This window comes from Dipodomys spectabilis, unplaced genomic scaffold (genome assembly GCF_019054845.1).
Source record: "Dipodomys spectabilis isolate Male_0828 unplaced genomic scaffold, ASM1905484v1 ptg000263l, whole genome shotgun sequence".
In the NCBI taxonomy this organism is placed as follows: Eukaryota; Metazoa; Chordata; class Mammalia; order Rodentia; family Heteromyidae; genus Dipodomys; species Dipodomys spectabilis.
Window position 1 is genome coordinate 995004 of NW_024870940.1, and position 27195 is coordinate 1022198.

General features: G+C 55.9%; 1 protein-coding gene across 3 annotated transcripts in view; it reads left to right on the plus strand.

Annotated features, from left to right (window-relative positions):
* Msra (methionine sulfoxide reductase A) overlaps positions 1–26990 on the plus strand; it is a 252745-nt gene extending 225755 nt beyond the window's left edge. For all 3 annotated transcript variants that reach the window (XM_042699865.1, XM_042699867.1, XM_042699866.1), the window contains exon 6: positions 26296–26990. In XM_042699865.1, coding sequence (XP_042555799.1) covers positions 26296–26460 — 165 coding nt within the window. In that variant the 3' untranslated portion in view covers positions 26461–26990. The remainder of the gene's footprint in view (positions 1–26295) is intronic.
* Positions 26991–27195: the final 205 nt, after the last annotated feature.

Sequence of the window (27195 nt, forward strand, 5' to 3'; positions counted from 1 at the left end):
AATTTAGTGTTTTCTTTTTTAACTGGCTCTAATGGTTAGAGTCAACTCTCATAACTCCAGATGTTCGGTGGCTACATACAGTGAACATAAACACTCATTGCTGAGCATAGAAAGACAAGTGGGCTACGTCCTGTTTCTTAAAGGGATATTCATCCCCTGGGAGTGGTTATTTCTGGCAGAGCATGGTAAGTGGGAAGATGCATATCTTACCATATCAAGTCACTTATGTCAGGCAAAAAAGAAATCTGGCCTGAAGTCGTGTGTGTGTGTGTGCGTGCCTGTGTGCGTGTGTGTGTGTGTGCGCGCACGCCTGTGTGCGCGCGCACACGAGTGGGCCAGCGCCAATCCTGGGGCTTGAACTCAGGGCCTAGGCACTGGTCTTGAGCTTTTGTGCTCAAAGATGGTGCCCTAGCATTTGAACCACAGTGGTTAGTGGGTCTCCCAGACTTCCCTGCCCCAACTGGTTTCAAGCCACGATCCTCAGATCTCAGCCTCCTGAGTAGCAAGGATTACAGGCGTGGGTCACCAGTGTCCAGCTAGGAAACCTTTTTGTGAGTGTCAGGAGGAGGCTCAGGGCTGAGTCTTAGCTCGGATTGTTTATTGTGTGCATCTGGGTAAACCGTTCAAGCTTCCTGGGGGGATCCAGGCTTCTCCTCACAGGGGCCACAGAGACATGCCTGAACTTCCGACGGCCGAAGTCACCTGCTGGAGCAGGGCAAGGTCTGCTTCCTGGCAACAGAGTAGAGGTGTAGAGGTCTGGCGGTAGGCCATCTTGCCAAACCACAGCACAGCTCTTTGGAATGGTTCTCCTGCTGCCCAGGTGGGCTGGGCAGAGGGTAGAGAGCAGGCCAGTGTGCCTGCATGATTTGACACTGATTACACGTGACACTCCTGGCTGGCAGCCTGCCCAACCAGAAAATGGCCTGAATCCCTGTGTAGATTTCTGCCAGCGTCCTCTCAGCCCTCAGCTGTGAAGCCCACGGCCCCTGTGAAGAACCAGATCCTTTGCTGTCACTCCCAGAAGTCTCCTTCCATTTCCAAGTCAGGATTCTTCCTCACCAGTGCAGTCGTGGGCGCGTGCCATGCAGTGGGTGAGAAGAGGGCATCTAGGAGAAGGTGTGGGGATGCTGACCGGAAACGGACTCTTGTAGTTCCAGCTTGTGTCTTTCGCCTCTGCCTGGCAAAACCCATCAACTTGGGTTGATGGCTCATGACTGTCATCCCAGCTACCTAGGAGGATCATGATTTAAAGCCAGCTCTGGCAGAAAAGTCCGTGAGGTTCTTTATCTCCAGTTAACCACCAAAATGTGTGAGGTAGAACTGTGGTTCTAGTGGTAGAGTGCCAGCCTTGAGCAAAAGAGCCAAGTGAGAGCATAGGGCACAAAGCCTTAAACAAGCCCCCCCCCAAAAAAAAAGAAGAGAGGGAGGGAGGAAGGAAAGAAGGGAGAAAAGAAAGAAAAAGAGAAAAAGAAAGAAAGAGAAAGACGTTAAGATGGTGCCGAAGTCTGCAGGAAGCTGGGAAGAGCCGATGTCTTTCAGGCCCTGGAACTTCCTGCTCTCAGCCTCAGGTCAGACTGGAGCCTTGCTGGGTCTCGTGGTGGCTTCGTTAGGGCACACTCCCAGGCAGATTCTGCCTAGCAAACAGCTGGCAGAAGAGCTACGCCGCCGAGCATGGAGGGCTGTCTGGCCAGCTGGGTGCCGCTTCCCATGATTGCTGGCCCGCCACAGGAAGTTTCCTGGCAGGGCCGGGCCCGCAGTTCTGGAGGGTCTCGGTTTGAGAGCTCTCGCGGTAATGGCTGACTGGAACCCATTCCCACGTGGGGAGCTCTGGCCCCGCACAGAAGCTGCTGGTCACTGGCACCTGCTCGGGGTCCATGGCCCCACGAGGCCGGGCCAGCAGGTTATGTTTACCAGCGGCTGGAGGCTGGGAGCACAGGTAGCAGTGGGGACAAGGAGCTGTGGGTGCAGTCAGGTGTCCTGGGTTTCCAATCTCAGCTGCGCCACTGCTGGCTAGATGGCTGTCCTTTCTGCGCCTTGGCAGAGAAAGACGGAGGTCAGGTTAGATCAGCTCTGTCCATGGTGCCCTTTGGATTCTAAGGGACCTCAGGAAAGGGCGGTCACCCAGAGGGAGAGTCACAGAGTGGCAGCTGCCCCAGAGGAATGCATCTTGGGAGCGGACTCCCAAGAGAACAGAAGGGCAGCCTATAATGATCTCAGTCTCTGAGTCACCGAGGAGTTTCCTGTCAGGGCAGCATCTCCAGCGATCTTGCTGAATTGACCGTGAGCAGGACGGAGGAGATGGTGCCCCTGTGGCCATCGAATGTACCCTGGCAGCTGCTGACCCGGCCCTCCGTGACGCGGCCTCCCCAGCAGACGCCCTCCTTTCGCAGGCTGCTGTGGTTCTGTGTACGGTCCCCATGTCACGCGGACCATGGAGCAGGGTGCTATGCCACCCAAAACAATAAAAGTAAAAATGCGAAATTTCTAGCTGCATCCCAGACTTTCTGACTTAGAAACCAGACCAGTCTGGACCCCAGAAATCTGTTCCAAAGCCCTGTACCTGGTCTATTATGCTGAGGTTTGAGAATTACAGTTCCGACCCCCTCTCCCACACTTGCTACAGTCCGAGTCTCTCTCTAAAACCCACAACTTAGTGTTGAACTGCTGCAGCTGGGGTCCTCACTGCCCTGTCTGTCTGTGTGTCTGTGCGTCTGTCTGTGTGCATACTCTGGCTCTACCGGCAGTGTTATCCCAAGCACACGGCTTTGTGTCATCCTTCTCTGGATCATTAGGGGTTTCTCCATTGCTCCCTAACCTGTGTCACTCTGCATTCGTCAGCTGCGGGTCCTTCCCTAACAGGTCCTGTTTCACATCCTCACCGACTTGCTGCTTTTAACTATTGGACAAGTCACCTGCCTGCCCAGGGCGAGGTGAGCTTCTGGGGCATTCCACGTGACTTGCTGTCAGGCCAACCTTCCCTGCAAGCCCTGGAGGCTGCTGGAAAACAAGATGACCCTAGGAAGGGGAGGGAGAGACGCTGAGGAGAGCCGGTCCCGAATGTGCAGCCATGTCTGCTGCCCCGAGGCCCCTGCCTGGCTTTCCATTGCGTTCCCACCTGGCCTCAGCCACAGGAGCTAGGGTGGGGAGGGGCTGGGCCTGTGGCCTCCCCTCCTCATGCCAGGCCGGCCTTCTGGCCTTCTGGTCACTTCCTGAGCATCCTGGTCTCCCTGCAGGAAGGCCCCACCCCCTTTCCCTCCCCCTTCTCCCTCTCCCCATCCCCAGCTTCCCGCCTGCCTTCCAGGCTGGCTGCTTGACCTGCACGCCCCCTAGCGGCAGCCCCTTTGTTCCCACAACCCCACAGCCATAAACGCAGCGTTATCTTTTAGGCAGATTTTGTTTGGATAAATCCCGAGATATGGAATGCTAGCTCTGGACGGTCCTTAGGGAATCCTTTATGCCACTGTCTTCTGTCAGAGCAGTCTACACACCTGTCCTGCTAGTGCCCCCAAATCGCTTGGGGGATAAAACCCAAACTTCATGATCTGACAGAGTAGGCCCTGTATTGCCTGGTTGATGGATCAGCAGCAATGCCTAGTAGGGCCAGGCCCCCCACAGAAATGTTGACTGAGCTAGCAAACAAGAAAAGCTGTGCCTGTAGCCAACAGAGAGGCTACCAGTGCGAATCCTGCCACAGTCAATGGCAAACCGAATCACAAGGTGAGAGGGTGGAGACCCCTTTTTTTCAGGCCCTAGCACTGTGGTTCTTCCCGGTCTGTAGGAGGACACAGAGTCCGTGACCACAAGCTCGGTCGGCTCTTCTCTGACACACGTGGGTCTGAGGAACTGCTGGGGACCAGGACCTCCCCTGCACCGCGCTCTGTACCCAGAGCTCCCACGGCAGCTGGGCAGGCTCTCCTGACCCGCAGAGAGGCACACCTTGAGTGCCCTGTTTGCAGAACCACCAGAGGCTGTCACTCCACACCTGCCTCTCGTTTGGAACTCTGATCTAGAGTCATAAAGGCAGCACCAAGATGGCGCTCTGCCAGAGTGCAGCATAAAAGTCTGGCCAGCAGGCCCTCGGGGTCCGTAACGCCAGCTTCAGGCCATGAGCTCATCAGCTCTGCTTTCACATCTGCAGGTGGCAAAGAGCTGAAATGCGCTTGAGCTCATTCAAGGGCAAGAATGCTCTCTAGACTCTTCTCCCCAGCATCAGACGCACAGGAAATCGTCCCGCTCTGCCCCTCAGTTAGCTGTGGGTGTACACTCTGTCTACACTGTGTCTGCCCCAGACCAGGTACCTTTCCTGCCCCGCCTGAATTGGCTCCTCCACCTTCCTGACCCATCCACCCCAGTCCCGGTCTATAGAAAGGGCTTCTACCTTCCCCCACACAGGGCTGGTGTGGGAGCAGAGGCTCCGGCCCCGGCCTCATGCAAGGACGCCATGCTCTAGAACCATCCACCAGAGAACCTCGCTGACCCACGTGACTTTAGGAGGCGCACTGGAGGCGTGGTGATGGCTGCCAGTGGAGGGCTGGCTGGCTGGTGGGAATGTGAGAAGACCCAGCCCTACAGCCCTCCCTGACATCAGAAGGAGGGGAGCAGGGTGGGCACTGCGGAGCATGCGTGTGAGGGGACATGAGGGGGGGTGGGAAGAGGTCCCAGTGCCCCTCACAGAGGGGCGCACGCGGGGTGCAGGGAGGGTGCTGAGGCCTGATCTGCCTCGGGGCACGTCTGAGCCCCCTGGAGTCACTTCCCCTTGGTGCCCACGGCTGAAAAGATCCCCGGAACAGGAGCAGAAGTGGAGCTCCTTAATTTAGCTCCTGCCATTTACTCTTTTCCAGGTGGTTTCAGGTTGACAGTGAGTGTGACATTTGTAAAAATGTTTTGGAAACCGTATCCGACACATTGAAATTTAAAAGAATTTAAAGAATATTTATTCCAGGAAGTCCATTAGCCACCCGAAGCCAGCTCCCTCCCCCCGTGCTGGGCTGAGAAGCCCGGCTCTCTGAGCGTCCCTGTCTGTGGATTGCTTTTCCTCTCGTGGCCACCTCCGCGCTGTCACTTCACCTCCTGGGTCACCGTGGAGGCCAGAGCATTTCTGTTTGGTGGTGGTGGTGGTGGTGGTGGTGGTGGAGGGGCGTCATATGCTCACCCCATCCTTTCCCAGGAGCATATAGAGCTCGAATTGCACCGCACGCACATTGCGGATGCCCGCACCCTGCCCTGTGACCCGGGCACCCGGTCCCACGAGGCCACGTGCTAACAGGCGTGACACTCACGTAGGCCCAGCATGAACCCAGGGCTGGTACCTTCAATTACAAGTGCCTGGTGTTGATGTAACAGAGCCGGGCCATGCTGAGCAGCCCCATGACAGCTCTTCTGTGCCCCTAGGGAGGGGGAGAGGAAGCAGCGGCCCCCTTAGACAGAAACGCTTCCCTCTGCCCCAGCCTGCTGGCAACACAGAGAATGAAAAACCAGCTCCGGCCCCCAGAGAGACTGCAGGAACGCTGTGTGAAGGTCCTCATGATGGGTGCTCTGTGGACACCCCTGCAGAACCGTATGTCCTCCCCTCCCACCCCTCTTCCCACTCCCCTCCCTCTCTCCTACTCCCCTCCTCCCCCTCCTTAGTTTTCTCTCTCTCTCCTCTCCCCTCCCTCCCCCTCCCCCCCATCTCCAGGGTACACCTCCTAGTTCTGGCTACACATAGGGCTGCCTGTGGAGGTTTAAGGACTCCTCAAGCCGCATTCCCACACTCAGCTCCTAGGTTATGAACAGTCTGAGAACCACTCTGCACAGGAGAAGGATTCACATCCGAGCTCTATCTGAGGAGCTGCAAACAAAAACAACACTGTTCATGACACTTGATATGCAGTGTACAGAAGCCGCTGAGCGGCATGGTGCGGCCTCTGGAAGGGCAGGGATGGCAGTTAACTGGGAAGATACCCGGAAGTGGGGTGGGCAGGGATGGCAGTGAATGCTGGGACTAAGAGGAAACATGGGGTAGATAAAGGAGGACTCCAGCTAAGCCAGCGCAGGACCGGTGCAGTGGCTAGATGCCACTCGCAGGGAGGGGTGCAAGCCAGTCAGAGTGGAGGTGGGGGTTCTGGCTGAAACTGGCTGAAGCAAAGGTGAGCGCAGACACTCCACGGTTGGAGCCGTGGCGTTCGGTCCCGACGTTCCAGGCTCTGGAAGGAGAGAAGGGCCTGCGGGGCTGACTCGAACGTCACAGCTCGCGATGTCGGCGTCCAGGATGGAACTACAGAGCTGGTCAGTCAGAGAGAACGGGCCTGGCTCATCCTGCCTGTCCCCCGTCCCTCCGTCCCCCTGTCCCCCGTTTCCCCATCCCCTGTCCCCCCGTCCCGCCGTCCCCCCATCCCTCCATCCCCCTGTCCCCCCGTCCCTCCATCCCCCTGTCCCCCATTCCCCCGTCCCCTGTCCCCCCGTCCCCTGTCCCCCCGTCCCTCCATCCCCCGTCCTCCCGTCCCGCCGTCCCCCCATTCTCTCGTCCCCTGTCCCCCCGTCCCTCCATCCCCCGTCCTCCCGTCCCGCCGTCCCCTGTCCCCCCGTCCCGCCAGTCCCATCTCCCACTGGCTCTTGGCTCTGAGCTCCACTTTCGTCCTCTTCTTCTTCTCTCTCTTGGGGTCTGGCTTTTTGCGATGGGTAAATTGTGCTCAGCAGCCCGGCCTGCTCTGTAATTAAAATTTAACCTCGTGGCTGTGCGTGTCACTGTGAACACACATTATCCTAGTCCGCAGCGCTGTCCCCTTGGGCCTTGACCCCAAGGATATCGCCATGGATGTCTGCAGAGTTCAGTTAGCTGACTGCACAGCCCATCCCAGCCGCGGGCCCATCCTAAAGGAGGCAAGAACAGAACTGTGCTCACAGCTGGCCCGGTGGACGAGGAGGGTGTGGGGGAGCAGAGCGAGCACCCCCAGAGATGCTTCTCTCCCATGTGGGAAGATGGCGAGTCCCTTCCTCTTTGGCGAGTGCAGCGCTGGGCTGCAGGCGCCTGGCCAGCACTGGGTACATTCTCACTGCATGGTTTTCCCATAACGGAGCTTTGGGACTCGAGTCTGAAGTGCAGCTAGCAAACCCTGCCGTCCGGGGAAAGGGATTTCTAGGCTTTTAATGGAGATGGGCTTGAGTTCTAGACAAGAAGACACCCCCCCGGAGGCGCTGGCACAAGGCTGTGACTTGGCGAGTTCTGGACACAGTATAAAAGCCTTGTGGGCCCAGCACCTGGGTGCGATCAGTCATGGTGACCGGGCAGACCTGTCACAAGATGCATGGTTCGTGGCCGGCCCCGAAATGGTCTTCAGCATTCCCGGGTCGGGTGAGGGGAGGAGTGGGGTGTGACCCCTGCAGTCACCATGTGGTGGCTCTCAGTGATCACTCGTGGAGCCTCCCACCCGAGGCCAGAGCCCTGGCGCGAATCCTGCCCTCTGCCCAAGCCGTTCCGTCTGACGCCCGGGCCCCACGTACAGCAGCCTCCTGGGACTGCTGCGTCCGCTGGGGTCCGGCCTCCCTCTGGCAGATGCAGGAAGCCTGTGCAAGGCTGAGCGCCACCTGCAGGCCGAGGGGAGGCTGTCCTGCCAGTCAAGGCTGGGCGTCTGTTTTAGCAACTGCGTGGGCACGATGTCCCCTCGCTGTTCTTCCTTCTCCTCCTTCCCTCTCTTCTCCCTAGTCGTGAGCCACCGCAGAAGCCTTCCTCAAGGCCCCGACGCCAACACTGGTAATCTGTAGCAGCGTTGTCACTGTCACTGGGACTAAGCCCAGCTGAAATATAAAAACAGCCAGAGGATGAACTTGCTGACCTCCAGCCCCCAGCTCGGACGGGGCTGGGGAGGGGCCCTGGGGGGCCAGGAGGTCAGCTCGGTGCAGGGTGCGGGGAGCACCCTGGACGCAGGAGTCCCTTTCTAGGAGTGTTTGCTGGCCCAGGCTGTGTGTGCTTCCCAGAGGTCCCCGGAGGCTCAGGCCCTGCCTCTCCTCTGTCATTACCCAGGACACGAGGCCGGAGAGGCTGGCCCCCAAGAGGGGAGCTTGAGAGTCTGAGCTTGACTTCCTCTCGCTTCCTATTCACTTGCTTTGGATTCCCATTGGAAACTATTCCGCACAGTGCCTGAAGACGTGTTTGCAGAGTGATGGGTATCTGGGTCGAATATAAATGCACCAGCTTCCTTTGAAGAGCGTCCTGGATTTTTTTTTTAATAATGGTTTTGTTTTGTTTTTAGTGTTTAGGACTTTTTATTCTTGTTGTTCTAAATTACGGAGAAAAGAAGCCAAGCAGCAGAGCTTGCTGACAGCGGGAGTGGGCGCGGCTCTGCCTACTCTTGGGTTAACTGAGAAGCCTCGAACATCAGGGTGTGGATTTAACGCGGGCTGCGGGCGCCTGGCAGGTCAGCCGCGCCCTCAACTGGCACACGTGTCCTTGCTCTACACATGGGTTTTGAAGTCTGTTAGCATGTTGATCTCTGCTGGCTCGGTGGCATCCAGTAGCACAAGGACATGTTCATGGACTCCTGACTGCCCCCCAGTGGCCTCCCCAAGCCCAGGTGACTGACTTCCTGGCACGGTCCAGCTTTACTCCGCAAAAAACACCAGGTGAGGGGGCGTGGGCCCTTCCCACCTTGTGACACGCCGAGCGTGTGTGATTCATGTTTCTCCATCATGGAAGGACTAATGGTGCTTTCTGCGCTTCCCCCTCCGGCCCTAACATCAACATCAGAGCCACAGCACAGGTCTCCTGTCCCTTCGCCGAGGTCTTCCTATCCCTGGGCCAGCAGCGGGGAGCCTTCCCCTTGACGACCTTAGCATCCTTTCCTCTCCCACGGTCCCCGCCCTGGCTCGACCTACAGGACCCCTTTATCTAAGCTGGCCTGATCTGTCGGTCCCCAGCAAGAGTGGGGCGCCAATCTTGGGCAGGGGTGTTCTGCCCAGCCAGCGTTGTGCCCTGCCCTCGGTGCGGGGGAGACACCGCCTGCTGCCAACGCCTCCTCCGGCAGCTGCGCAGCCAAAAATAAGTCCTCAGCTGCTGAGGACTGATCTTTCCGCTCCCTTCTCCTCGGAAGCTGCGGCCAGCAGCCTGCCAGCTGGACCCGGGAGATTGGGGAGAATTTCCATTCAGCGGAAAGCACAGGCAGGATGAGGGCTTTTACATTTCTTTTTTAACCTTATTATGTCAAAGGAATCGTCTTGTTCTTAAGGGCAAAAAATATCGCCATGGCTTCTGAATTTGCTTTGAAAATAGCATGGGGAGGGGGAGGCGGCGCCGGCCTCTCCCGGGCTCTGGCAGGCGCCCTGTCAGGAGCGCCAGATGCAGCCCCACTCCAGTGTGAGGGACGGCCCTGGGAAGCAGCCCGGGGCCCGCGCTGGGCTCAGCAGACCTCCTGCCAGCCTTGGACGGATACACTGCCTATCTGAACAGAGGACAGGAACAGCTGCCTACGCGGTGGAATTTTCCAAGGGCTACAAAACTTTTAAAATGGGAGCTCACAGTCATCCGTTCCTTTACTGAGCAAATATTTATTGCCACCTGCTGTGTGCCAGGCCCCGGGCTGCGGCTGCAAAGGTGCCCAGAGGACAGTCCCCGTCCTCGGGTGCCTCACAGTTCACAGGAAGAAATGGACAGAAGAAAGTCACATGGTCTGGGTGCTGGACTTTAGGTTGGGGGCCCCCTGGGGCCAGAACATAAGAGGCAGACGCAGTCAGCGGTGGGCTGGGCCACCAGCATTGGTGTTATGCCAACGAACTTGAGGGGCACACAGTTCTTAGGTTCTGGGGATAACTCAGAACTGTCACCAAGGAGGGGACATCTGAGCTGCGTGGAGGCTGGGGTAGTGTGTGTGTGTGTGCGTGTGTGTGTGCGCGTGTGCGTGTGCGCGTGTGCATGTGTGCACGTGTGCATGTGTATGTGTTTGCACGTGTGTGTGCGTGTGTATGTGTGTGTTTGCGCGTGTGCGTGTGTGTGTGCGTGTGTATGTGTGTATGTGTGTGCACATGTGCGTGTATACGTGTATGTTTGCGCGTGTGCGTGTGTGTGTGTGCGTGTATGTGTGTGTAAGGCAGGGGGACACACAGATGAGTGAGAGTGAGCCAAGCTGGAGCTGAGAGCATCGAGTCTCTGGAGAGACAGACACGCTGATTGGTGTTGACTGGTTGGAGCACTGCTTTGGGGGCTGTCTGCAGGAGCCATGGCTGCGCCTTGGGATGTCTAGAGGCTGGGTGGTGTTAACCTTTCATGGGAGTCACACCGCTGGAGACCACCTGAGAAGTAGAGGATCTGTGGTCAGTTGTTGTTTGTACAAAGGTACCAGGACCCGCCAATGGGAAAAGGGAAGTATTTTCAACCAATCATGATAAGAGAGTTGGCCAGCCAGGCCTTGGAGTGATGGGAGGTACAGGACCTTACACTATACATCAACCAGCTCGAAATGAATCAAAGACCTAAGCTGACGGGCTGGAACTATCAGCCTCAGTGGAGAAAACATGGAAGGCAATCGTCACAGGTTGTGAAGGATTTAGCGCAGATCTACACTAGATTTGGCAAAAAGCGTGGGTGTGCTACCCAAAGCACAGGTGATGCCAGATAAATAATTTGGGCTTCATCAAAATTAAAAACGTGGTGCATCAAAGGACTTTCAGGAGCGCGAAGAGACAACCCACAGAACAGGAGAGGAGAAATCAGGTCTCAGGATGTACAAACAACTCCTACCCCTCAACAGCAAAAATGTAAACAGTTCACTTGAGAAACTGGCAGTAGGATAGCATAGCTCCGTGGTAGAGTGCTCGCCCAGCTTATCCAAGGTCCTGGATTTGATCCCCAGCACTAGGGAAAAGACAGCAAGAGATTTGTATAGACATTTTATCGAAGAAGCCAAACCAAGGCCCAAGCTGCATGTGAAAGGAAGTTCAGAACCATTAGACATTAGGAAATGCAAATCAGAACTACAGTGAGATACTTCTGTGTTCTTTGAGAGTGACACTGAAACACAGAAGACAGAGAATAACCCATTTTAAGGAGGACTGAAGGAATTGGAACCCTGAGCTTGCTGTGGGGTGGTGAAATGGTGCTGCCTCTTGGGAAACAGCTGGGCAGTTCCTCAAAGAGTCCAATGCAGAGTCATTCCTACGCACAGAAGCCTGAGTCATTGACAGCTGGCAAGTGGGGTGCGCAGTAGCATTATTCACCATAGTCAAAAGGTAGAAGCGACCCAAGGGTCTACCAGTAAGGAATGGGTGAACGGGAAATGTGGTTCCTATGTATAGTGGACTACTATTCGGCCTGAAAAAGGAGTTACATTCTAATATACGCTATAAAATGAGTGAACCTTATGATCAGACATAATCCAGACACAAATGAGAAGTCTCAGATTAAAGTGTCCAGGGCCAAGGAACGACCCTCGGAAGGCACCAGGACAGGAGAGAGACCAGAAGATGCCAGGGCTCCCGAGTGTCTGCCGCAGGAGAAATAACCCCAAACCATGTGAATGGGGCCACTGTAACTCACCTTGTAGAGATTTCTCACTAGACTCCATTGTAATGTTAGCTGTTTAGCTTAGATGTTAGTTTTTAATGTCAGTTTTTATCTTACCCTCATTTATGTAAACAAATGATTTTGAGGCTCCCTCCACTCCCCCCAGTGTCCCTGACAAGCCGGGTCTGACCTACTGTCCTGGCCACACAGCCAGACAAAGGGCCTCTTTCTCCACAGGGCACTGGGGCTTCACCACCGCGGCCCCCAGATCCCCTGAAAACCCTTAGCCCAGGACAGTGACGGTCGGTCGCCTGGAACCCGTGGCCAGGAGGCAGTGAGGCGACGTTCCCTCACTGTCCCTTGGAAGGAGGGAGGGACGGGGGTCTGTCACCCTCGGTGGCCTGGGCTTCCAAGTGGACAGGTGGCATTCCTGCGGGCACAGGCAGCGACCCTCCCCCCCCACGCCGGGCCTCTCCTCGCTCACCTACGATCTGCTGTGAGCAGCTGTTTCTGACAGGTGCCCGGGCTCACCGTGGCAGATGGTGACCAAAATGGGCTGGTTGGCAGGCTCTGCGGCGGCGCCGGCCCCTCCCAGCGCTGCGGTGTGCGCAGACGCACAGCCCAGCCCTCGCTCCGCTCCCAGGCCAGAGGCTCCTTCCAGAAGCTCACGGGCCTCCTCGGGGTCCCTCTGTGTTGGAATAGGACTCCAGCGTGTCCTTGTTCCACGCACAGCTCTCCCCCCACCTCCTGAGGACATGTGGTGTCTCTTGCTGCTGGGGTTTGACACAGAGCGTGGCTGGGCCTACAGCTCCCTCCGGACAGCCCCGGCCCGGCTGCCCACCGCCGCAGCTGCCCACCCCCCGAGGCCGAGCTGGGCTGCCCTTGGCTCCCCCTGCCTGTCTCCCAGTGTGGTCCTGTGTACTTAGCAGAGAACAGAATCCTTAGAGCTGCTCCTTTGCTGATCAGATCTGAAATGCGCTGCAAACCCCGTGTCTGTGCCCGGCACTGCTGGGAGCTGGGAAGGAAATGGCTGGAATGCTCCTCTGCCTTCTCCCAGTTCAGACCCGAGCAGAGAGCTGCTCTCGCTGGCCTGCCCCGGGGGCTGGGGCTCTACCGCCCGCAGCCCTGCAGGGCCCCGCCACCCCAGCCCTGCGCGCGCGCCGTGTTCTGGCTGCTCATTCCAAACAAGCAGCCGGCCAAGGCAGCCAGATGAGGGTGACATCTGGCCGAGTCCGGCGCCAAGTCTCTGCTTGCTCTGTCCCTGGCAGGGAGGAGACGGCTCCCGGAGCCAGATTCTTAAAGAGGGAGTGAGTGGGGAGAGAATCTAACCGCGCGCTCCACGCCCCACCATTCTTCTTTCTACTCCAACGCCTCAGCTGCCGCTTGCCTCTGCCCGGAACCTGGGCCTCGAGGTGCTGAGAGCGGCTTTCCTTGCGCTCCGCCCCAGCGCCGGAGGGGCGGGAGGGGAGGGGGGCAGTGTGGGGGGGGTTCAGAGTGAGTCTGAGGGAAACACACACGGACACACACACGGACACACAATGGACCACAAAGCACAGGGGTGGGGGGAGAAGGAACTGCACACTCACGTCTCAGGAAGGCCGCGGCCGTGGTGCAATTGGATTCTTTTCTAGTAGTTGTATAAAGGGGTTTCAATTCACCATGTCGGTTTACGAGTGCAGTGCACCTTGGGGGGGGGGGGTCACCCCTCCTCCCCCCACGTCTCTCCCCTGCCACAGTGAGTGCAGTTTCGTGGTTGGAATGGGGCGGGAGGAGCGGGTGCAGGGAGGGATGCCCATGCCCTCCGGCTCCGTGTGGGACATGTTCGGGAGCAGAGTTCCCTCTTGGGCAGCCGGGCGCGGAGGGGAGGGGTCTGGGCTGGCCACAGCTATGGGGGCGGGCAGCGTGGCCGGGCAGGTGGCCCGCCTCTGTCTCGCCTCTCCCTGCGGCCCGAGCCAAGCTCACAACCACCGCACACACACACAGAGTTGGTTTCCACCCCCTTGAACTGTGTCCCCAGCTCTTGTTTGTCCTTCGATTTCCGTGAAGATTTCACCGATTATCCTTATCTCCAAAAAAACTCTACTAGTGGGTTCCGCTACTTTCCCACTGGGCCAACAGAGCACTCGTTGAAGCTCACCTAGCCCGAGGGATGGCGTGGGGCTCCTGCTGGCGTGGGGCTCCTTCTGGGAGGGTGGTCCTGAGTCCCGCCTGGGGGCCCCAAGTCCCGCCCTGGGGGCCTTGGGGGCCTTGTTGGATCTGGCATCTTCTTTGTGTCATCTTCTTTATGTCACATCCCATAAGAGTTGTGCATTTTGATTGAAGTTCAAAGCCAGTATCTCCAATGAACCACCAGAAAACCAGAAGTGGCGCTGTGGCTCAAGTGGTAGAGCGCTCATGTTGAGCTGAAGAGCACAGGGACAGCGCCCAGGCCCAGAGTTCAAGCCTCATGACTGACAAAAAATAAAAAAGAGTTGTGCATTTCACGGCACAGAGGCTGACAAGCAGCCCTGGGCCTTCACAGTTACCTTACCTCGTCAGCTCCCTGAATCTATCAGGAAGAAGGATGGATTTTTGGGTGGTGACTGCGGGCGGGTCACAGACCTGGCAGAGGTCAGCAGTGGCTGGACCTCGAAGTTTCAGTGGGGTGTCCTGGACTCTGTGGCCACTTAGGGTGAATTGTCCAGATTTTCTTGACAGCTGCCCTGCTGTGGGATCTCAGATAGGGGCCAGATGATGACAGCTGTGAGGCCTGGGTGGCTGAGGGCAGTGTGCCCAGAGGGACAGCTTTGCCCAGCACAGTGGCTCTGGGTGTGCCCACGCTGCCCCTGCCATTCTGCAGAGCAATAGCCTGGCAGACAGCAATAGCTAGGCAGAGCGCGGGGCCAGTGGTCTGAGCAGCACAGCGCCTGCCACGCAGGAGGGCTGTGTGTCAGTGACGCCTTCTCTCTACTGATTCGAATGCCCGTCCTGCATCCCGCGGCAGGCGCATCCCGATACAGACCAGGTATCCATTCTGAGGATCCCGTCTAGCACTTGTGCTGCACAGATTCCTTGCGCGTGTTCATCGGATTACAAAAAAGAACCATTAATAGTTTTGCAAAAAGGAAACAAATTGACAAGCTGATAGGCTTGGACACTAAATTCCAGTCTTGTCTCAGGGGTAATCCCAGGATCAGAAGCCCAGCAGCGACACTGCCCTCAAAGAGAGGCCACAGACAGGGAGGGACGGCCACCATGCCAGAGGAGGCCGGAGAAGCCAGGTGCTCAGAGGAAATTCATTAGAACCACTCTTGTTTTACATCTTTACAGTGATAATAAAACAGGACTGTGCAATAAAACATCCACGTGTGGGTCAGGAGTGCGTCTGTGACATCACATTGAAAGGAGAGGAGGATGAAAGTCAGCCATAGAGTAAAAAATTACAAATGAAAATATTCTCAAAAGTTGTCTATAGCCGGGCGCCGGTAGCTCACCCTGTAATCCTAGCTAGTCAGGAGGCTGAGATCTGAGGACTGTGGTTCAAAGCCAGCCCAGGCAGGACAGTCCATGAGACTCTTGTCTTCAATGAACCACCAGAAAACTGAAGTGGCGCTGTGGCTCAAGCGGTAGAGCGCTCGCCTTGAGCTGAAGAGCACAGGGTCAGCGCCCAGGCCCCGAGTTCAAGCCCCATGACCGACCAAAAAAAAAAAAGTTGTCTGTGGTGATGAACAGATGCATTCTTTTCCTTGTCGTGATCCCCTAAACAACGCAGTGTGACAGGCAGTTACAGAGGGCATGGGGTGGTAATGAGGAGGCTTGGGGTATACAGGGGCTCTGTGTGGGCTGTGTCATTGTCAGCTGTGTTGCATAAGGGACCAGAACGTCCTTGGATTTGGGGATCTTTGGGGGATCCCGGGACCGCGTTCCTGCAGAGTGCATGGGACAGCTGTTTGCTGTCACACAGTGGGCATTCGGTACTTTCTGCTAAGAAGCCTGGCGTGCTGAATGGCTCTGCGGGGCACCAGCCCCCCAGCACTGCTGCCCTCTTCTCTGAGCTGTGCCCCCCTGGCCGGAAGAGGCGGGGCTGCTCACACAACCGTCACCCAAGGCCTAGGATGTGGGTCTCCTAAGACTACACGGGGCAACACGGGCAGTATGTGCGTGACACAGAGCCAGTGAGGGCTCCGGGTCCCCCTCCCTTCCCACAGCCTGCTCACCAGGCCGTTTTCAGAGAGCCACAGCTCTGGAAGGCATGTAAAAATCAGGTCACCCATTGGGTCACCCATTGCTGGCGATTCACAGAAAAGGGTGGTGAGGGTCTAGCCAGTCAGGCTGTGTGTGTTTCCACCCGGGCATCGCCCCTCTCCCCTCCCACCTCCCACAGTGCTATGGCCCATGGGCTCAGAGAGATCATAACGTCACAGAAGTAACCAGAGCAGCGCTGCTGAAATAAGAATCCACGGCATTCGTTATTTTCAATACATAATACTAATGACAATACCAGCCCAGAGAGGCTGGGACCCCTTCCTGCAGAAGAGAAGGTGAAGCCTCCAGGTCAGAGGCTCAGGTTGTGTGGGGAGGTGGGTGAGTCTCGACCCCTCTGGCTGCCAACCTCCTAATACCAACAGGAACCTTCTGGGGACTTCTGGAGACACGAGGGAGAATCTCTGAGACCTTGGGACACAAAGTACCACTTTTAAGTATACCATGCCACAGCACTCATTCCTGTTAGCATGGATTCTATTGTCTTATCCAGAAAGCACGCCTCAGATCTGTACATTTAAATTGTGTAATTAGCTTATGTTCCTGTCTCTTCTCTGGAGGGAGCTCCAGTTCTTCCACTGGTGCTGAACCTTGAAGAACATGAAAACAATGCTGTCACGAACAACAGTGGGGGTCTGTTTTGGATCCCCACCCCCAGATTTCTGCTTTCCCTCCTCCTCCCTTCTCTGCAACCCTTTTCCTTTTGCAAAACAAGGGAAAAAACCTGCGAAGCTTGAACAGCCCTCAGCCTTCAATCCTCTGAGGCTCTCTGTCCTCCTTCTGGTTTTCTGTTGGCAATCAGAAGAACCCAAGAGGCCAGAGTTCTCCTAGGAGGGCTGTTTGGAGGTGGAGGGGCCATTGCCCTACACCAGACAGCAAATGCATGCAGACCAGCAATGGCGCGACGCACAAAGCCTTGCGTGCAATCCCGCAGGAATGCCTGTCCTCTCGCCGTGTAGATGTTGGAGGAAATGGGCCAGAGCTGCTTCTCTCTGTCTCTGTCTCTGTGTCTCTCTGTCTCTGTGTCTCTCTCTTCTCTCTAACATGGTAGATTCTTTGTCATGTGAGGTTGCAAGAGAAATCATAACAGCGTTCTCTATCTTGAGTTCATTTTTTTTCCTTACTGCTCATATTTTATCTTGTCTTATTTTTAGCTTCCTTTGATACTTTTTAAGACCCAATCATTTTCGTCTTAGCCCAGGCCAGTGTCGTGTGAAGTTATTCATACTGCAGCCCCCGCCAGGGGCTTCTGCCCACGGCTGGCCAGCGCGTATGCAGCTGCCGGTTCCACCTAGCCCAGAGCAGCAGCTCTCCAGGGAAGCTTTCATTTCCTATTGACATGAGCATAACTTTAATTGTCCTAATCAGTGAATAAAAACCATCAGGTTGCTAAGTTTCATTTTTTTAAGCCTGTGTAAGAGGATTTTAAGAAGTTGTCATTGCTTTTTCAGTTGCTGTTGAAAGTTAATTTTCTGCATTCTAGAATATTCTGCCAGCAGTTCTGTGCAGTTAAATGAAACTTCCACACCAGCCCTAGACAGGAGGAGGGTTTTACTTTGTCTTTCACTCACATATCCTAAGCTCAGAATATAGGAACATCCACTTAAAATTACACAAGAAACCTTCTAGTTCTTTCCAAATCTTAACCAAGGGCTGCACTGAGAAATATTTTTGACTCTTATAATTTACTAAGATAATACATGATCTTTATGAAGTCATGAAAGAAAAGAAAATGGTTCATGTGTTTATTTGAATAATTGATGTACTGAAAAAGCTGATGTACTAAATGTAGTCATTTTTATACATGATTTAAGAATTTAAGAAATATATTTAAATCACATCTATTAAAACCAGCACTTCCGGGCTGGGAAGATGGCTGAGTGGTAGAGTGCTTGCCTTGCGTGCATGAAGCCCTGGGTTCAATTCCTCAGCACCACCTAAACAGAAAAGGCTGGAAGTGGCGCTGTGGCTCAAGTGGTAGAACACTAGCCTTGAGCTGAAGAGCTGAGGGCCAGCGCCCAAGCCCAGAGTTCAGGCCCCACAACTGACAAATAAATAAATAAATAAAATAAAAAAAACCCCAGCAGTTCCTAAATTGCTGGGGCCATGTACTAGTGACTTCTAGTTTCCTGGTACCTTATGTAATACCTACAGTGGAACACAGCAAATGTTCCTGAACCAGAAAGAAAAGCCAAGATGGCTTAAAAAGTATGTGTGATGTGGATAGATAGATAGATAGATAGATAGATAGATAGATAGACTATATAGAACCCATTACACTGTTAGTCTAGAATGAAGGAGTTCAAGGAACACAGAGTCTTGGGCAGGAGTTACGAGTTCAGTCAAAATATATTTTTAGAATATATAGAGCTTCCAAAATCCGACAATGAAAGGAAAGCAGCCAATTGAAAAATGGGCTAATTATTTGGACAAATACTTCACCAGGACAAAAGAAGAGCATTAAAAGGTACTGGACCTTAAAGGTCATTAGTCGCTGGGGAAATGCAGGTGAGAAGCACTGTGAGACAGCAGTGCCCACGGTGAGAATAGCTACGCTAAAACTCACGGCAGTGGCCGGCGCCGGCTACTGCAGGAGCCATGAGAAGGCTCCTGCGCTGCTGGCAGGAGACGCCGGGGCACCGCCATTTTGGAAAACCATGTGGTTTGATCCATCAGTTCACACTTACCTCACGCAGACCTGCAGTCCCACTCCTAGATTTTTTACCTGGGGGAAATAAGACTTGTGTTCATGCACACATGGCCCCCAAAGGTTTACAAGTGGCTCTAAAAATAGTGACCCAAAGCGAGAGGCAGACAATTATCCTGGAGCTAGGAAATGGGTAAGCAAGCCGAGGTATGTGAAGCCTGCCGAGGCCCATGAAATGATCCCTCAAAGTAGGGAATAAAAGGAGCTGGAAGGGGCCAGTGCTGCCCCTTTCTAAGGCCCTCATCCCCACCCCGGGCACAGGAAGGCCTCTGTCTGAAGCTCTCTTACCTGACCCAGGAAGCTGCTTCCAAAAGAAATGTCCCTTTCTGAAGCACCTGCCTAGAAATCTCATCAAAGCACCAAAGACGATTAGCCAGTGGAGAAGAGACTAAAGGTCTCCAGCCCAGACAGACTTTGATCTGCTCTTCTGAGGGCTGCTCTGAGACGCGGCCCAGGAGGTTTTGTCTGGGAGACATTGCTCATGGCCAAGTTCTGCCCTCGCCATTCTGTCACCTGTTGCTACCCGCGCTTCCCCAGTGCTGTGACAGAGCGTCTGAGAGAGCTGGAGATGGGCGGTTTAAGGAGCAGAAAGCAAAGGAGGAAGAGATGTAAATGGCGGTGGTTGCATAGCCATGAGACCCTGCGTGTGTGAGCAGATTTCCACCGTGTGGCGCCACCCGCAGGCCTCTCTGCATCTCCAGCCAGGGAAACAAAGGCAGGAGACAGAATGCTGTTTAGGGGCTTTGTGTGTGTCCCACAGTGGTCATGGGTGACCCCAGGCTCTGACCTGAGGAGCCATGCCTGCCGGGAGCACGGCCATTCACTGTGAAGCAGGAAGAAAGGCTCTCGCAGCTTCTGCCTCGGAACTGGACGTCATGTTTGCTTGCAGCTTAGGCCAAAGCATGTCACTTGGGCCACCTGAGCACAGTGGGGGGACGAAGGATTTTGGTGACCACCTCTATCGTCTGCCACACTCACCCCACCTGGAGATCACTTTTAAATGTGGCTTCTAACTCAGTAGGTCCAAAGAGGGACCCGGATGTTGTTACTTCGAACAAGCTGTGGCCACCGCCCACACGCTCAGGGCTTTGGAGCCTCACTGGTCAAGTCAATGAGCGGAAACCCTGTCCCACCCCCTTCTCAGCAGAGACCAGACTCTGCCGGGGACTCTGTCATTTTGCATTAAAAGCCCAGAGAAATATTCTTGCAGTCAGAAATCATTGTGATTTACCTCGAGGGTAGAGGGGACACAGGAATAGCTAATGAACACCATTAGCGTGTGGCAAAATGGCAGATCTGGGGAGGGACACCACAGTAACACAGCAGGGCCCCAGGAAGCTAAGCCCTCTGTCTGAGGCCAACATTTGCAAAAGCAGGTCTTCTAAGTGGACCAAATTAGATCTAATTGTACCACCTCCTTTTCTGCTTTTCCTGCTGTCAGCTAAGAGGCCAGCATAGGTCAGTGCCCCCTGAGGGGGTCTTGTGGGGGCCTCTGCCCTTCTGAGCTCTTGTGACCGACACACTGGTGGAGGGAGCTTGTATTGTGCAGACCCACTCTCCTTCCATCAGCTCCCGGGGGCGCTTCCATCCTTCCTCAGCCTGAGCTCCTGTGGATCTGAAGTCTTTCCTGGTATGACAGCAAGCCTCTCAGCTGTGGGCAGAGCCCTGGCATTTGAGCTCAGTGCCACACAAAGCCAGACATCCAGGAGTCTGCTCAGATCAGAACAGATGCTATTCTTCTGCTGGTGGTTTTATTACAGCTTTCCTTCACAGTATGTGTGTGTGTGTGTGTGTGTGTGTGTGTATGTGTGCATGCATGTGCGTGTGCATGCCTGGGTGTGTGTGCATGTGCCAGTGTTGGGGCTAGAACGTAGGACCTTGAACTCTGGCTTAGCTTTTTTCCTTCAAGGCTGATGGTCTGTCATGTGAGCCACACCTCCATTTCCATTCTTTTTTTAGGATAATTAGAGCTAGGAGTCTCTTTATTTCTCTGGCCGTGCCGGCTTTGCACTGCAGTCCTCAGATCTCAGCTTCCTGAGTAGCTAGGATTGCAGGTGTGAGCCACTGTTGCTGGACTTGCCCATGTATTTTGGTCAGCCAGAATGTGCCCATGGACGAACACTGCTGACTCGGGCACTGGCGGAGCTCACCAAATCTATGTGGGGGCCGGGGGGGTGTGCAGGGCAGGAGCACAGCAGAATTTTACCCAGGAGGAAGTAAAGTTGAAGTGGTCTGTCTCCCAGTTCAGAAGGGAAAGGTAGCAATCCACCAGATGATGTGCCTGGTACCAGCTCCCCGCGGCCACTAGAGGGCAGAGTGAGGCACAGCTCCCACACCCTACTTGCATTTTTTTTTTTTAATACTACTTTTATTGTCTTTAAGTAGTTGTACAAAGGAGTTACCGTTCAACATGTCGGGTACAAAGTCTAGTACCTCTGGATCAGCGTCTCCCCCACCCCTGCCCTCCGTTTCCTTAGTTTCACTGGCTGTGCATTTCCCTTCTCCAGACTCAGGTTCTTGGTCTCAAAGGCAAACCGAGTTGGCTCTTAGAAGTCCACCCCCAACTTCCCATGGGCTCTGTATCATAAATTGGAATTCCTAGGGAGTAGTTTCACATCATCGAAATGAAGGCTCATAAATAGAATGAAATGCACACATGTGTTTTGTAAACACATGGGGGCTGGGAAGGTGGCTCAGTGGTAGAGCGCTTGCCTTGCATGCCTGAGGCCCTGGGTTCGATTCCTCAGCACCACATAAGCAAAATGAAAAAAGCCAGAAGTGGTGCTGTGGCTCAAGTGGTAAAGCACTAGCTTTGAGCTGAAGAGCTGAGGGACAGCGCCCAGGCCCAGAGTTCAGGCCCCACAACCAGACCCCCAAAAAAACCAGTGAACCCCCAAAACCCCAACACATAAGCCCCAGTTCTCTTGGTGGGTAGAGGAGAAAGGGTTTGCTTAGATGAGCTTCACAAGACTTTCAAAAACAGGAGGCTGTTGAAGTTTGCACTGTAGGTTTCCTCCCTGTGGCTAGCGCGGCCATTTCTCCTTACCTCAAGGACTTTCCCACTGTGATAATGATGAGGGTAATTTGTCTTCAAAACACTCATCTAGAATGGGGATATGCTGCACACCTCCCCGGCCTGGGACTGGTGGCTGCTGTGGGGTGGGCAGCCGCCCAAATGGCTCCGGACTCGATGGCCCGATCTGGAGGACACAATGGGCCTCCAGAGGGCCCGAGAAACCAGGAGAAAATATTTGGCTGTGTTTCCATGGGAAGGGCAGCCGCAGCGCTGACGGGACTGGCAGCGCATCCCTGGCCTCCCGGCAAGATGTGGAAAACCACCACCGTGCGCCCCGTCTTCTTCCCACTGACACATTTCCTAAAAAGCGAGAGGTTCCTGCTGAGCCATCTAAGGTGAGGTTGGTGTGTGTATGGCCGTAATCCTAGCACTTGGGAGGCTAAAGTAGGAGGACTGCAAGTTCGAAACCAGCCTCGGCTATATAGTAAAATCCTGACTCAAGACTAACAAGAATGCAGCATCCTTCCAGGCCTTCTGTGCACATACATGCAGCACACGCATGTCTGTCTCTCCTGTCTTACGCGTGGGCACACCTGTGCGGGTCTGTCGCCAGAGCCAAGCCCCCTTCCGCTCCCACCCCGGCCTGTAGAGCGCTCACGGGAGGTCCTTATGGGATCTGTTCCCCGAGCCGTGCTCAGCTTCCTAAGGGCTTACCTCCCCGGGACCACACGTGGGGGTCACCTGTATGGGGGGGGCGCATCCTGGAGTCCAGCCCGGGCAAACCTGGGTCCTTGGCCCCAACCCACCATGAAGCCCCCAACACGTGAACCTGAGTGAGATTCCGAGCTGCTTTGTGTGTCCACGTGGATCATGTCAGCTCGGGGCTGGCGCCCTGCAGGACTGCTAGGCTGGTGAAAGGAGACACGGAGAGAAAAGCCAGGCTGCACCCGCTCTGCCACCTGGGCCCTGCGGACCCCTCCCCTGGCAGCAGGAGAAAATGGCGCTGAGCCCCGTACTGCAGATGCCAGCTCTGCCTTCCCAACACTCCGGCTTGTTTCCGGCAGCAGGAATCAGGTCACATGACTGCGTATCAGGGACACACCATGATGCCTGCTGGCATTGGGGAGGAGGGAGATTGTGGAACTCAGTGAGGGAGAGGAGGCAGGCAGCCGGCGCTCCTGCCGGTGGGCACCTCAGACAAGAGCTCCATCTCTATCACAGGGGTCAGTGTCCTGGCGGCAGCCGAGGCGGGCTGGGAAGGCAGGCGTGGAGGACGCACCATGCGTTCCTCTCACGGTTCTTAGAGGACTCTGAATCTTAGCAGGAGGCTGCAGGTAGAGGCAGTCCCGAAAGTGTCCAGGTATCTCTTGATCATAGAGATGAGGGCCCTAGAGTGGCCCGTATCGTATGGATTGAAAGTAGAACAGGGTCCCCGGGGGGCTGGGAGGAATGGGGGTGAATGGGGGCAAGTTTCTGTCTAATGGAGTGGTTCTAAAGTCGGGCAGTGGTGGCAGGCGCATCTCGGGAATGCATATGAAATCATGCATACACAGTTTGATTGTAAGTCTCACGGGGAGCAGGTGCGTGTATACCTTCACACTGGACTTCAGCTCCAGGTCGGCCTTCCTCTGGTTATTTTAGAGTACCTAGGATCACAAGTGTGCACCCCAAAGCCACCTTTCTGTTGACAAGGAGTCTCGCAGCGTTTCCCGTTTAGCCCTGCAGGCCTCCCGACCGCCGCCGCCCAAGAGGCTAGGCCTGAAAGTGTGAGCCACCTATGCCTGGTGAATTTAATACCGGTCTTTTGAAGTATTAAGAGCTAACGAGAAGGCCTAAATATGGACTGTGTGAACTGAGGTCCAGGGATTTGCACAAGGTGAGAGAGTTGGATTCAGATCCAGGAGGATCTACATCTAGAGCTGTTTGGGATATTTTGAATAGCAAACCTTCTCTGAAGGAAGAAGCCAGTCAGTCAGGAAAGGGTGAGAAATGCATTTGTGAGAAAGGAGCACTGATTGCTTCTATTAGGCAACCTTCCAGAAGTTTCCTGGACCAGGGGCCACTCCACCAGGAGTTAAGTTAGCTGCTATTTAGACCACCGCCCCTCGAGGCAGTTGAGGAGTAGGAAATGGGAAAACCAGAGCAGGTTGGGCACGCTGGCCGTGAGTGGAACTGGGCTGGCCGTCGCATGAGCCTGTGTGCTCAGCTCTGGGGCTGCCTGGGTGGAGTTGGGTCTAGGCCTTTGACCTGCAAGGAAGCCTGGGTCCTGGCCGACCCCAGCCGACCTGAGCCGCCACCCTGCTCGTTTCCTGTCCCCATCCCAAGGGATGGCTCTGCTGGATGCCTGCTGTCTCTTGTGGCTCCCTCAATTCCTGGCAGTTCTAGGAATGAAGTGCCTGCCACCGTGTGGCAGAGCCTGGTATTGCCCATGTCCCAGTCCAGCCACCTTCCTGCCCCAGGGATACTCTGTCTTGCGAGGGGAGGGGGGGGGGAGGGGGGGGCGGGAGAGGGGGGAGTGTCTGGTTGTGAGGGCAAGAAACTGGGGGGACCTCTAACCTTGCCTAGAGATGCTTCTGAAGGCTTCCCAAGCGCAGGATGGCCATTCTCATGGCACAGGGGCAGCCGTTTGTGAAGCAGAAGAGGGAGGAAGGTGGGCAGCACATGAGGACCAGAGACTGCCCGCGCTCTGGGGGAGCGAAGACCTGGCTGAGCGTGGAAGGACCCTATCGGGCGAGGGGAGGAGACTGAGGAGGAGGCAGGGCTTCCGTGCCCCCCCCATACAGTCCCAGAGTGTGGAGGTCAAAGGAGTCCCCCCTCAGAGCATGGGGGACCTCACGGACAGGAGGGGGCTCAGGTGGCCACGGGAGCAGGAGGCGGCGCCCCTCAGCCGGGCCCGCATCAGTGGGCGCCAGCACACTGTCTCCACGGGTGAAGGGAGGCGTGCTTTGGTTTTGGCTGTGGACATTGGAAAGGCTGGGTTGGTTCACTCACATGCTGAACCTGCGGCCCCGGGGTCAAGCCTGGCACGGGTGTTGGCATGAGCTCCAGAACCGCAGAGATGGTCTTAAATCAGCCACGGAGCCTCGCCGCACCTTCAACCTGCTTTGAGCTGCACACATCAAGTCCTGAACCTGGCCTTCCTTGTTAGAAGCGGCTAGCGCACCGCGGCCTACGCTGCCCACCCTCGGCTGCCCCGTGCCGCCCTGCGTCCCTCGGTGGGCACACCTGCCAGGCCACGGTGGGGCGGGGAGGACCCTGGACCACCCCTCTCCGTGAGGAGTCTCCTCTGGGCCTGGCAGAGACTCCCAGATACTTATCCACATGCAGGCTCTGTTTCTGAACACAATTCCAGTCCCATGCCAGGTTCCGTCCTGGAAACAGAAAGTGCTGGAAGGATTTCAGGCAAGATGCATTTTACAGAGATTTCCATGTTCCCGGGATCATTAAGAGGGTTGGGGAAAGTGCACCTGAGGCTGCAGTAGACGGAGAACTTACACAAACCACCGGAACTGGCCGCACGAGCTTTTCATCACCTGCAGGCTAGACGCCAGTGACTGTCCGGAGGAGCGTGCGCCCCTCCCGCCCGCCCGTGCCCGCCACTCCCTGGTCCCTGTGGGTGGGTCTCGCTGGTGGGGGAGGCGGGCGGGAGGCTTGGCGGCGTCCCTCACCACCTCTGCGGTCCCCAGGCCAGCAGAGGACGCAAGCTGACATTCACCTCTAAATATGGAGATAAGAGTAGGACTTCCTTCCTGAGGCTCCTGCAAGCTGAAATTAACATGCACGGAGTCTTCGCACAGAGCGGCACGTGCCAAGCCCTGGATAATTACTAGCTTACCAAACAAAAGCCAGAACGCATGCAGGAGTGGCCCTAAGTTCTTATCTCTAATCCTTGCGAGCAGTCTGCTGAGCTTCCTTGGTGAGGGTCGCTCCTCACCCCCCCCCCCATACTTGGCTTGAAGATCCTGAGTCCGCCTCATTGTGGCTCAGAGGGCTGAGCAGAGAGAGAGGGCAAAGGAGAAGCCCCACGCACTGGTTCAAGCTGAGTCTGGGCGCTGGCTTCGCTGGCTTCGCTGCCTGTGGACAGGAGCGCGTCCGCCCTGAGGCCCCGGCCTAGCGTGGCAGCTCCCGCCTGGAAGCACAGCTCCCAGCTCCCCAGCCCTGCGCCCGGCGCAGCCAATGGCAGGGCTGCATCTCTGTCACCTATGTTCCAATGCCCTCGCAGTCTGCAGGGAGAAAGAATGGGGGCACGGCAGACACCCCACAGGGACAAGAAAAGGCCAGATCCCAGGGGAGCAGGTCTAGTTCCTACTCCATCTCCCGCCCCACATGTCCCCACTCCTCTCCCCCACGTGCCCACGACCAACTTCCTCCCCTGGCAGCAGATGCCACCAGACTTCTACCGGGTCACAGCTGGGGAGAGAAGCCCTGGCCTGACAGGCCCTGGGCCGGGTGCTCAGGGCACAGACTCCAGCTCTCGGGTAGAGGAGCAGGGCCTGCTCCCCAAAGCCACAGGAGGTGTCACCTGAGGGCTGGGGGAGAGGGAAGGCCCGCAGCTCCCTGCCCGTCTCCCCTGCTCCAGCAGTGCCCAGACCTGCCCTTCCCTGCAGAGCCTGGGCACGCACACCCCAGGGCTCAGGCCGGGGCCACACCAGCAGCAGCAGCACGGCACCAGGAGCTGCGAATGAAGTGCAGAGTTAAAACCCATCCGTTCCAACCCCAGCCCACCGCCGCGGTGGAGATGAGGACGCCCAAGGGAGACAGTGCGCCCTGCAAGCCGCCGTCCCCCGCTTGGCGCGCACCTGTCGCCTGTCCCCCCGGAGCCGCAGGTCAGCATGGTCCCTCCTTGTGTCCCCGCAGGTTCTCTCGGAGCACGGCTTCGGGCCCATCACCACCGACATCCGCGCGGGGCAGGCGTTCTACTACGCCGAGGACTACCATCAGCAGTACCTGAGCAAGAACCCCCGCGGCTACTGCGGCCTGGGCGGCACCGGCCTCTCCTGCCCACTGGGCATCAGACAGTAACTGCCACATGTCGCGAGGTGGACCCTGGGGCGGCAGCAAAAACGCCGCCGCCCAGTGGGGCCAAGGCTTCCGGGGTTCACCTCGGGGGCTTTTGGAGTTCACGTATCACAGAGACAATCATACAAATCCAGTTTGCACGGAGGTTTGATTCAAGGGAAGTACAGCAGCCAGCTGACCCAATGTAATTTGTCTTCTAGTAGGGGTTGGGGCGGAGCATGGAATTTTCTGGATCACTTGGGGTCTAGCTGGAGATGATGAATAGCTTGAGACCGTGTTTCTGGTCACAGATGCCGAGGGAGGCGCTGGGGACAGCGGCCGGTGCCACGGCGCTGGCATCCTCGCTCCCTCCCCCCCTCCCGCCCCCCAGTGCCTTACAATCTGCGAATGTTCACAGTTTTGATTAATCACCCAAAGAAATGATAGGAAAAGGGTCACTCTGGCCCTTCCCAGCCCTCTTTGTGCAGAGAAAAGATGCAGGTTACCGCAATGAATTCAGTGCTTTGCTTACAGCTATGAGAAATGCTTGTTCTGTTAATAACAATGATAATAAAGATCTGCGGTTATAGCATTCCAGCGGCTCGGAGTCTGTTCTGCGGTGTGGGAAGGATGCTCCTGTGCACGGCAGAGGACGGGATGCGCTCTGAGGGGCGGGGCTTGTCATGCCTCCCCCCCAAGGGAAATACAAAGATGGAATATTATGGGAAACCTACGCGGTTTACCTGCGCTTAAGGTCAG